A 12,762-nucleotide genomic window follows, 5' to 3' on the forward strand; every position below is an offset into this window, starting at 1 on the left:
CACAAATTTAAGCCTTTATAAACAATTCTATTCAAACCCATATGTAATAGAGATTGTCTTAAATTGTATTAGGTCTGTGTTTTGTCATTATTTGTTTGTTTTTTTAACCCATAAGGTCTAAATTAAAAGCCCATTTATTTCGTTGTCTTTGCTAGTTTTTTTTGTTTTTGTTTTGTTTTTCCCTAGGAGTGAGGGGCTATGTTTTGTGGATTCAGCAACAAATAAAGACCATTGTAGCTTTTGTGTATATTAAAGCATCTTCTGATATTTGTTTAAGGTCATAAAATGATACCTCTTATAAAGTGGTGAAGTCAGGACATGTCAGGAAAAATTAAGAAATAAGACACAGGAAGAGTGAGATTTTCATCAACAGTGCTTTGTCTTAGATTTTTCTTCTTATTAAGCAGACTTCTGCCCTTTGGATAGGCATCTCTGGTTACTGTGTTCATTTCCAAACTTGATATTCCTTTTTCTATTTGAAGTGGGAATAATGCTAAGATGAGTGTGTTGGCCTTGGCTGGTTGATTCAGTGGTAGAGCGTTGGCCTGGCATGTGGATGTCCCAGGTTTGATTCTCAGTCAGGGTACACAGAAGCGACCATCAGCTTCTTCACCCTACCCCTCTCCCTGATCTCTATCTCTCCTCCTCCCACAGCCATAGCTTGGTTGGAGCAAGTTGGCCTTGGGTGCTGAGGATGGCTCCATGGCCTGCCTCAGGTGCTAAAATCATTCAGTTGCTGAACAACGGAGCAACAGCCCCAGATGGGCAGAGCATCGCCTGGTAGGAGGCTTGCCAGGTGGATCCTAGTCGGTGCGCATGCAGTAGTTTGTCTCTCTGCATCCCCACTTCTCACTTAAGAAAAAATAATAAGATGAGTGTGTTACATGTGCAATACTGGTATTTTTCCCATACGTTTAATGCTGACCTGCTCAACTTAAGGACTTTCACAAAGAATCAATTATGTTTGCAAGATCATAGTGGCCATAACCTTTGTCAAGTAACTAGTAATGGATGTAGTTGTCTTTCTCTATAAAAACATTCATGTACCCATTAAAGTTAGAAAATAAATAATTAGCAGTTTCCCATATATTGATATTGAAATTTGTTTTTCCATTCCACACAGGAAGACTTTAATGGAAAACCTGACTCACTCTTTTTTAATGACGGCCAGCGAAGGATTGACTTTGTTCTAGTGTATGAAGATGAAAGTAGAAAAGAGAACAACAAAAAGGGTTCAAATGAAAAACAAAGGGTAAGTTTTTTATGCTACTTTTCTTTCCTTTTATTACTGATAATATTGTGAAATGGCAAAGTGCTCTTTTTCTGTAAGCAATAGTGAAACTGGTGTTTGAAATATCATATACCATACACACCTTCAACTTTCTCTGCTCATCATTCCCTCCAGGCATGTTAACAAATTGTTTAGTTTTAATTTGAAATACAAGCTTCTACAGGCTCTTAACCTCAGTTGGTTTCACAGCTGGAGGCAGACATTTTTCTAAGGAATTGTACGTTCTATCTCTAGAAGAGATTTATATTAAAAGCACGCTTGGCTGTTTGCAGTTAGGTGGGAAAAGAAGCTAATGGTTAATGATGACAGTGAGTGTAATCATGACTAGCACTCCGTGTGTGCTCTCTGATGAATAGTACGAGTGTTTTGCATGTATTTTCTCATTTAATTCTCATAACAACATATGAAGTGTGTTCTATTATCATACCATCATAGATGAAAGAGTTGACCCTTAGAGAGGTTAAATGATTGCCCAAAGTCACGGACTCAACTAGAAGAAATAGTAGAACCAAGGTTTAATCTCTTAAATCTAGAACTTGTGCTCTTGACCTCACCTCTTTGCTGTCACCTCCCTTTCTTCCCTTTCATTCATTGCCAGTCCAGCAGCACCTGTTTCAGGGTCTCTCAGGTGTCAGTGCCATCCTTATGTTGAGATAGTAAACGATTGAGTAGACGGGGGTCGTAATACCTGCCTGGATCTTCTTTACCTGAACCCAAACTGCATTAGACTAAAACGGGTCGGGGACCTATGGCTCGTGAGCCAGATGTTGCTCTTTTGATGGCTGCATCTGGCTCATAGACAAATCTTTAATAAAAAAAATAATAACGTTAAAAATATAAAGCATTCTCATGTATTACAATCCATTCATTTCCTACCGTTCATGTTCATGCTTGTGGGTGGCTGGAGCCAATCACAGCTGTCCTTTGGGACAACAAATTTTTATTGGATAATGCCTAACGTACACGGGTTGTTGTATGGCTCTCATGGAATTACATTTTAAAATATGTGGCGTTCATGGCTCTCTCAGCCAAAAAGGTTCCCGACTCCTAGACTGAAACAAGACAAAAAAAAGAGCAGACACGCTAGTGTCACTTTTACCCACTTTGAAAAATCACTCCCTTGTTCTTTATTGGTTTTTGTTTTTCTCACATCTGTGCAATCACACATACAACTGTTAATTATCCCTGTCTGGATTTTCTCTCTGAAATTAATCATTCTTCAATCTATTTATATCTGCTCATTCTTTCAAACCAAGTGATGAAATCTGCTTAAAATGAAACGATCAGTTCTGTTTTATTTTGGGTTTGTGTCTGTTTGTTTTGGGGGTTGTATTTGCATGGTGTCACAGGATAAAAACAGGCTTTGGAACCTGAAACCTAAATTCTAATTCTGCTGCTATATTATTGGAGTAATTCCAGTTGATATAACCAACAGGCCTCTAATGACATTGGCTTAAAAAAATAAAAGTTTATTTATTGCTCAAGTCAAACGTGGCATTTCTGTTTGGCACAGTGGTGTGGACTGCAGGCAGGGCTCTGTTCCTTGCGGTCGTCCAGGAGCCCAGGCTGACACAGAGGCTTTGCCATATTCAGCGGGTAGTTTCATATCATCGTGGGCATCAACATAAATGGTAGATAGGAGCAGAGAGAGGATGGAGACAGTACTCATGCTTCTTTTCTTCTTTGGCCTGGAAGTGATCATATCAGTTGTGTTCACATTCTACTGATCAGAATTCAGGAAGGGGGAAAGTGCAGTTTCTGGCTAAACAGCCATTTCTCAGTAGGAACTCCACACTGTGGAGAAGGGGACAGGGGTTCTGGTGGGTTGCTAGTTTGTCTTTGCCACAGTTACTGACGGGCTATGTAACATTGACGAACATTTTTTTCCTTTTCTTTCTTTCTTTCTTTTTTTTTTTTTTTTTTTTTTTTTTGAGGGGGTAGGGAGAAAGAAAGAGAGAGAGAGAGCACCAACTTGTTGCTCCACTTAGTTCTACTTTGATTGCTTCTCATACATGCCTTGACCAAAGATCAGACCTGCAACCTCAGGCTCAAGCCAGTAGTAACTCAGGATCAAGTGGGCGACCCCATCATTCTGGGTTCATGCTCCATCCACTGCAGTACCACCAGTCAGTCTGAATTTTCTTATCAATCTCATGTTTGAGATGCCTCTTATTTTTTACATTTTGATATCTCTGATAATCAGGGTGCATCTTACAAATTGTGTATCATAATCTTATTGGCTGAATTTTTTCTTATTGGTACATAGAGTATTGGCTTACTATATAGCCATAGGCATCTTAGATTCAGGGAAATGGGAATCCCAAATCCTACTCCACGGGACTATTGTTAGGATTAAATAAAATAGTATAGAGAGATGTTATATAAATTTTCATAAAATATTACATAATATATGTTAATTCTTATCCCTCTTATTTTCTTTTACATATATATAATTTTTCAATTACAGTTTACATTCAGTATTATTTTGTATTAGTTTCTGGTATAGAACATAGTGGCTAGACATTCATAAACTTGACAATATATGTCTAATATTTCCAGTACCTATCTGCCACCATTCATAGTTGTTACAATATTATTGACTACATTTACTGTGCTGTACTTGATATCCCCACAACTATTTTGTAACACCCAGTCTGTACTTCTCAGTCCCTTCACCTTTTTCATATTTTGACTTTTCTTAAAGCAGTGCACTAATATGAAAAGGCATGACTCTCCTTGTGTTACTGTGTAATTTTTATCACTAGATGAAATATAAATAGCTTAGAGTACTTGATCATGTTCCTGTGGATACTGAAATACTGTATCTTCTGTACAGTCATAGTCACCATCATCAAAAATTCATTAAGCATCCATATGCCAATGGAACTGGACTAACTACTACATAAAAGGAAGTTAAACAAATCTAATCCATTAAAGTATGAAGGAAACAGTTCTGCTTTGAGACGAAGCTTCCCTTTCATGGAGAAGGAGCCCAGAGCTGCCTGACATTATTAATAAGTTCTGCATCTGCTTTACACGGAAACACAGGTCCCAGTGTAACTTTCATAAATCAGGAGGAAAAAAATTATCATTAATTTTGGCAATCCCTGAACTCATAGATAGATATATCATGATGTTGGTTTTTATAAGCTATGCTTTGAAGTGTTTTAAGTTTCTATTTGTACATATTACTTAATTTAGACTCCACCAGAATGCAAAGCTCAGCTTTAGAGTCAGACTTTTATTAATTTGGAAAACATTTGTGAGTTCTGTCACACTCCCAGTCAGGCCTCATTCAGGATTCAGGACAACACCAAGAAAAAAAATGTGCAACTCATACTGATTTCCTAAAGCAGCACCAAGGTTGACTTTGCCAGGGGCTGATCTACAGAGTACTGTTAAATACTGTTTCAGAGATGCTGGAGAAAGGTAGACGGAATAGGGCCAAAATATCAAAAACACACCAACCATGAGCAAAAGAGAAATTATTTTTCTATCCAAACCTCCCAATAGCATGTAACTTTGTCTCCTTATATTAGTGAAAATATTTCAGAGACCTCACACCATCCTTTTAAAAGCATAAATCATTGACATTTAGATTTTAAAGGAGGATAAGTGTTTCAATAATAAGTGCTCATTTAGCCAGCACTGTTCTTAGCACATAAATTAAATTTTCTTTTCTACAGTAAATAACAGCAATATCAAACTCAAAATGGCTTAAATGCTACCAAAAAATAATAATTTTCTCATTTAAGAAGTAGCCTGGAGATAGAACCATGTCTCATTTAGATAATTTATTGGTTTAACAAGGTCATCAAGAATCGAGGTTCTTTCCATCCTAAGAGTGTTGGCTGTTCTTAAACTGCCTTCATTTGTTACAAGATGGCTGCTGCAATTCCAGGCATCCGGGGCAAAAGAGGGGAATGCCCTTTCTTGTAGCTCTTTTTTTAAGGGGGAAGAAAGCTCCCTAGAATGGCCTAAGTGGGCTTCCCTTTACACTTCATTGTCTATCACAGATCTGTTCCTAAACCAAATACTGAATGATGAATGGAATTACCATAATTAGCATAGACTAATCAAGACTAGTCTTTCATCCCTTGAATCAGTTGATCACTCAGTATCTGAAAAACCACTAGGATTTTTTTAGTCATGAAGAAGGGGAGAATGACTGTTCAGTAACAAGCCAGCAGTGTCTGGCACTGCTTAAATATATATAAGTATGATTAAATATATCTAAGTATGTTTTATCTGTATTGTTAAGATTAAAAAAAGTATTTTTAAAATTTTTCCATTGACAGAGAGAGAGATAGGAAGGGGAAAAGAGAAGCATCAACTTGCTGCTCCGTTTAGTTGTTCCATTTAGTTATGTATTCAGTGATTGTTTCTTGTGTGTGCCCTGACCAGGGATCAAACTCTCAACCTCCGTGCACCAGCACGATGCTTTAGCCACTGAGAAACCCAGCCAGGGCCAGAAATAATTTAAATAAAACACATCTCTATATACTTTACTTACTCTTCCTGCTCATTTTTATTAGTTCTGCTTCTTTATTCCATTTCATTTTTCTAGAACTATTAGCAAGTAGCAGAATTGATCTATTTTGAATTTCATTTTGTCTGACACTTGGCCTCACTTCCAACGGATGTGTTTATGACCAAGTGCTAGTGTAATTCAAATGATGTCTATATAGCACAGAAATAGTGTAAGCAATCTTGGCTATATGTTTAATGTATTTATCTTTTTATCAGCAGAATTCATTCCTAGAAGTTGATGGAAAACTTATTTCTTTAAGTTGATGAAAAGTTTATGTATGACAGTAAAAATTTGTATTTCATATCTGACCTTAAAATTTCTTGAGTGTATGACAGAAGGATTTATCCAATGGAGACCATAGGAAAAGAGATTCTTGAAAACTGAGTGGTCAAACTACATTATATCCAAACTGTCAACTAATGTGAGACAACTAATTGGTTATAGATCCTGTGAACTTTTTAAACTGTTATACATTATTTTAGATGAGTTATTATGAGGCTGGAACAGTTTGCTTAGAAGCAAGATGAGGTCTCTTTGGATGTTTAAAAGTTCATCAGAAAGTTCTAGTATGGTGAAAACAGTGAATCATTCCATTTACTGAGGTAGGAAAGCCCTTTAGGAAAGCTTCATAACAATGTTCATGAAGATCTTGTACATTTTTATTAACTAGTATTTTTAAAATTTTTTGCTCTTGTCAGAAGGATTTTAAATTGCAGTTTGTAATTTACTATTGTGTGTAAAAAGCTCTATTATGAGTTCTATGTAAGGACCTTGCTAAACTCTTTTTAGTAATTTATAAATTTTTAGTAATTTCTAACATGTTTTCAGTTTTTTCAGAAGACCATATTGTTCACAAAATACAGTTTTACTCTACTATTGCCATCTTTATACTCCTTTCTTTTTCTTGTCCAAGCACAGTGGCTGAGACATAGAACCAGTACCACAGTGATCACCACTGTATTGCTTCTGATTTCAGTGGGAATGTTTCTAAAATCTTATCATTAAGTACCACACTTGGTTTCTTTTAAAAAGTTAAAAAAGTTCCCTGTTCTAGATTACTATGAGTTTTTATAATTAGGTTTTAAATTTTATCAAATGCTTTTTAATTTTTTTGTATATTAAAGTGAACATATGGCTGGCGTTCTCATTGTCTTATGTTCATTAAGTATATGGTTATTTGTGACAAATAAGATAATAATTGAAAAATCATTTGTTGTTGGCTTCAACGTATAATTTTTATAGTCTTTAGCCCCCTGCTTATGCTAATACTATGTTAATATAGTTTGCTACAATTCACTAAAAAGTGTTTGAGGCCACTTATAGAAATACATTGTTAAAAATAAAAGTAATTAGGTATGTACATCAGGGTAACAGAAGTGTAAAAGCCAGAAAATAAAAGAAAACCATGTATCAGGGTGATAAACATGATTTATTATTATTCATAAAGGTACTATTCAGAAATTTAGAGTTCAGCTCCAGAGTGGCCTCTGAGATTCCTCATAGCCAAAGAGAATAGGGAATATTATCAATAACGTGGTCTAAAGTTTCAACCCAATAAAAACCAAACTGGTTGTTCAAAAGAATTATAATGTTCTGGTGTGAGAATACCCCAGGAAGAAACTTGGCCCATGGATCCTCATGAGGAGGAAGGCCTGAGTGAATAGAATTAACACTGGATACCTTCTTCAAATTGGAGAAGTGAAGGGGTAGCAGAGTGGAATTATGAAGAATCAGAACATTTCCTGGAAACGTCATATTGGCCACAGATTGTCCATCAATTGGAAACTTGATGTTTGTATTAGAATAGATCAAGGAGAAATGCTGGCAGCCAGTGTTGGGTGGTTTCACCTTCACAGATAACTTTTGGTAGGTGTTCTGTCTTTTGTTTTAAGAAGAAAAGTCAGGTCTAGTTTCAACTCCCTCACACTTTAGAGTAAGGCAGGAACCTCTTAGTTATATTTTTATCTCCTTTCTTCACACGCTACTTGCTTTTACTAAGATTGTAGGTTAAAAGGAATAGAGTAAATTAGAATCAGCAGTGTCACGTTACAGCTACAAAACATGTTGCTGGTGTAAGCACGTTTGGTTTTATTTTTGAGTACTCAGCACAAGAGCCGTGAATCCAAATCTAGCTTTTTATTTCCAAAGCGGGAAGTGTTCTTGGACTCAATTCTTAAAAACAGGCGGAGAGGACAGCGTAATCCTGAGAAGGAAAATCTGATTATTCTATTCCTCTCACAAAGATGTGGAGAAGAGAAAACCGTCTTCCTGATTGGTCCTTCCGAGGTGTGCCCGTAGGTTTGAATGAATTTGAATGAAGAAACTGTCATTTGCCCTGACTCCAATGTTACCTGTGTCTCACTTTTTAAAAGCGTTATTTGTAAAAGAGGAAAGGATTGTGAAAAATCAACTATACTGAATTCCCATGTAGAATAGGGTTGAGGAGGATAAATAATCACCAACAGATGCTTAGATTCACAGAAAACTTGTGTCCTGAAAAAAATTATCCAATAAGAGTTATCTGCTTTGCTTATTAAAACCAGATTATTACAGGCCCCATCTGATACCCTGCTGACTCAGAATCTCCGGGAGAGGGGTCCAAGAACCCGCTTTTCAAACTGCGCCAAGTCGTTTGTATAAGCAGGTAACTTCGGAAAACACTGCCCTCAAATGTTGGCTGTAGTTTTCTCAGCAGAGGATGATAGGTGATTTTTTTTTCCTTCTTGGACAATTTCTGTTTCCTAAGTTACTGTTTATGTATTTATTTTTGTAATTGTGCCAAAAGTGTTCATTTGAAAAGAAAAGTTGGCAGCATGGTTGGGCCTGGAGATTATTATGCAAAATGAATTAAGCCAGTCAGAGAAAGACAAGTACCATATGATCTCACTTATATGTCGAATCTAATGAACAAAATAAGCTAAAAAATGAAACAGAAACAGAGGCACGATACATGGAACAGACTGACAGCTGTCAGAGGGGAGGGGGTGGGGGAGACTGGGAGAAAGAAGGTGAAGGGATTAGCCAAAAAACATATATGCATAGCATACAGACACAGACACCAGGTTGAGATAGCAGGAGCGAAAGGGGGGTGGGGGCTAAGTGCAGGTGGCAAAGGGTGGGGACAGAAGGAGACTTTGCTTGGGGCAGAGGGTGCACAATGCAGTGTGCAGATGGTGTTTTTATTATTATTACTGATTTTAGGGGGGAGAGAGACATCCATTTGTTGTTCCGCTTATTTATGCATCCATTGGTTGCTTCTTTTGTTTGCCCTGACTGGGGATCAAACCCGCAATCTCAGTATATTGGCACAGGGCTCTAACCAGCTGAGTTACCCGGCTAGGGCTTAAGATGAGGTTTTGTTGAAAGTACACCTGAAACCTATATGGTTTTGCAGACCAATGTCATTCCAATAAATTCAATTAAAAAAATAAAGAAGAAAGTATGTGTTGGATAACCTAGAGGAATTGAATGAAGTCCTAGAAACAGACACACACACACACACACACACACACACACACAAAAGGAAAGTTGGACGTGAACTTAATCTAAATATTTAGTTCTATTCTGTACTCATCACTTAGGATGCCCATCTGTTTTCTGTCCTCTGGTGAACACGCATTACCTACTTGAGTAGCTCCCTCATCAGATCAGTCCACTCACTTTAAATGGTTTGTCACCAACATGTGAATTTAAATTAAGTCCCAATTAAATAATTTATTCTGCTTACTAAACCTTCTTGAGCACATGATATATAACTAATAAATAGCACTTAGAGTAATGAGACAGTAATTTTTTGCACAAATTACCTATGACTTTTTTCTCATCCATCTTTGTAGGCTTAACAAAGATTGGCAAGTTGAAAAATACAGTGACAGCACCATCAGTACTTTGCCTGAAAAAGCTGTAAGAATATTTGAAATTAATGGTTGCATACATTTCATTAATCCCAAGAGATTTGTACTTTATTATCATCATAGCATACTTCTGAGGCATTATACTCCCTGCTATTTATGCTGAAAAAGCTAGGTGACATAAAGAAAACAGTAGATTGGTGTTTACAGTCAGTATTATTACTGTATAATTCACGAGCAAGTCCTTCCAAACAATGTCTTTATTAAGCTAAATGAGATGTGTAATCTAAGGTGTTTAGGGACAGAAAGCTTCCTTAATTAAGCCAGTCTGTCTTTGGTGATTTTGATTGCTTTATTCTTTATTTCTCTGACAGCTTTATTAAACTCTCAAAAGAAGTATGAATAAAATATAAGTTTCTGGTGTGAGATAAGTGCTCTTGTCCCTTTTTACTGTGAACCCCTAGCACTGTCCTCCACCAACAGTAACAGAGTCGCATGCATCTTTCTGTGATGTATGCAGCTCCTCAAAGGTTACAGTCACTTTGGCTTTACTACAAGTAGGTGAAAAAAATCCAGTTTACAATGCCAATAAATTGCTCCCCGAGACAAAGAGTAATTTACATACAGCACAGTTTAATGTACACCTAAGCTTTCTCCAGAGCCAGTCAATCCGGTGTCATCGTTTTGTGCTGCCAAATACAGATCACAGACTATTGAACATAGTTTAGGTTCTTATATGTAAGGTTTTCCAACAAGGCATAGAAAATAATTTCTAGTGAAAGATTGTGTGGCTTCAGATATTCATTTACTCAGACAATATTTACTGAGCAATAGCTGTGTCAGGCAATATACAATATTAATTTTCTTTCATTTTTAACATGGAAGACAGCTGTAACCTAATTTTTTTAAATGTCAAGAACACTGTTACTTATCCAAGTGTAAATTCCATGGAGAGGTAAAGATGATTTCATATTCAACAGACCTAAGCAATCTTTTCTTAAGTAAGCAGTCTTTTCCTGATAATGCGCCTGGTTGACAAATATAGCACATATGCTAATGTACTATAGCTACCTGACAAACCAAGAAGACTGGTTTGATCAATTTTTAAAATATTCCACTAGTCCTTTGTAAATTGCCTTGTCAAAGGGAAAGAACAAGAACTGTTGGTAGCATTGTGGACTCTCAGTTCTGGCTTCATGCAGGAAAGCTTTCACAACACGAGTCCAGGTGATTCTGAGAGTTCATTTATTAAAGCTGGGGCCAGTGAAACCAAGGAAGGGCTTAAGACGAGGAGGCAAGGTCACAGCAGCAGGAGTGAGCCAAGGTGGAGCTGCCTTGGCCCATTAGAAAGAATGTCTCAGAGGCAGAAGAGGGGAGTCCGCTGGGCTGCATGGACTCAGGAAACACATTATGGAGGCAAAAGATGGGCTCTTGGAGAAAGAAAGCAAAGATATACACGCCTTAGGAAAGAAGAAAGGGAAAGCACAGGTTCTTTCTCTCTCCTTCCCTTCTCCCCTCTCCCCCTCTCTCCTCCCTTTCTTCTCTCTCTCTCTCTCTAGCAAACCATCTTCTTTATTAAAGCATATGTCTTGTCTTTCCTATGCCTCAGTAACGTGTTCCCTGAGTCCACACAGCCCAGCTGACTCCCTTCTTCTGCCTCTGTGACTTTCTTTCAAAAGAGCCAAGGTTGCCATATATCTAGGCTCAATTCTCCCTCACGTTTCCAAAGGGCTAAGGCAGATCCTCCTACGCTCATACCTGTTGCCTTAATTTTGCCTCTTCTATCTTAAGCCCTTTCTTTGTTTCACTGTCCTCAGCTTTAATAAATGTGCTGTACTCTCAAAATCACCTGGACCCGTTTTATGAAATCTTTCCTGCATAAAGTCAAGAACCGAGAGCTCACATTGCTCCAACAGAACTATCTCACTAAAGTAACACCAATAAAAATGTCCTATGCTTGATTAAGCTGTTTAAGTTATTATAGTCAGTAGTAAAATAGAGGACATTATAAACCAACTTCAAGGTCTACCAGTTATCTTGAGAGAAATCAGGTAAATATCACAGGAGTTCTTTGTAAAGAACTAGATAAGAACTAAATAGGATAAATTAGTACAACCTTTCTGGAGAGCAGTAGTATGGCAATACATATTAAAGAACCTAAAACTGCATGGCCTCTTTGATTAATAATTCTGTTTCTAGGACTTTATCCTGAGGAGGTAATAATGGCTACACAGAGATTATTCTACAAGGATTTTCATAGCAGTGAAAAATTAAGGGGAAAAAACCTACTAAATTCCAACAATTTGAGATTGGTTAATAAATAAATAGTCAATCTGTTTGAAAGAATGTTATGCTGTTAAAATAGATAGAAGAGAAGTATATCGGATTGTCTTCATCTGTGATTTCACATGTGCTCTATACTCTTTATCAGTGACTTTTCTTAATACTCATACAAATAGGACAAAAGAAAGGTGATATAAAGATTGTTTATATCCTTCAGAGAATGAAAGGCTATATACATCCATCAGATAGCAAAGAAGATAGTCTAAGAACCAGGATGATCAAGTAGTATGAAAGTGTCAAGAGAGAGGGCATTACAGTCTGTTTCCTGGGGCTCTCGTAAATGGGGTCATTGGTATCCCACTGGAGGGATTAAGGTGCCATGGGTGCACAGCGTGGAGGCCAAGTAGGAATCACCTGTTTTTGTTCGGCTGTTTGGTATTATAAGTACAGCTGAGACTGTAAGACCTATAGGGTAAAGAGGGTTTCTTTTTAAAGGAATAAGGGAAGTTGAACATATTTGAAGGGCATGATGCTGGGTACTTTATACCCACAATTACATTTAATCCTTACAAAAACTCCACATTGAAGCTCTTTCTTATCCTGTCTTTCAGACAAAGTCACTGATGCTTGTAGAGTGTGTTATTTGCCCATCACAGAGCTAGCAAATTGCAGAACCGGGATTTGAATTTTGATTCCTAATCTAACCCTTGTGCTCAGGGATGAAAGGCAAACCGGAATGGCTAGAGCTAAAGGGACAATGTAGTGTAGTGAAATCTGAAAGGAGAGAGTCCCATGAAGGGGACTCT

The 12,762-nt window shown here is 37.3% G+C and overlaps 1 protein-coding gene across 3 annotated transcripts in view; it reads left to right on the forward strand.

Moving 5' to 3' along the window:
• Positions 1-12,762, forward strand: part of ANO6 (anoctamin 6) — a 217,323-nt gene that overhangs the window by 131,926 nt on the left and 72,635 nt on the right. For all 3 annotated transcript variants that reach the window (XM_066258167.1, XM_066258168.1, XM_066258169.1), the window contains one exon: positions 1,124-1,252. In XM_066258167.1, coding sequence (XP_066114264.1) covers positions 1,124-1,252 — 129 coding nt within the window. The remainder of the gene's footprint in view (positions 1-1,123; positions 1,253-12,762) is intronic.

Source organism: Saccopteryx bilineata, chromosome 2 (assembly GCF_036850765.1).
Source record: "Saccopteryx bilineata isolate mSacBil1 chromosome 2, mSacBil1_pri_phased_curated, whole genome shotgun sequence".
Classification (NCBI taxonomy): domain Eukaryota; kingdom Metazoa; phylum Chordata; class Mammalia; order Chiroptera; family Emballonuridae; genus Saccopteryx; species Saccopteryx bilineata.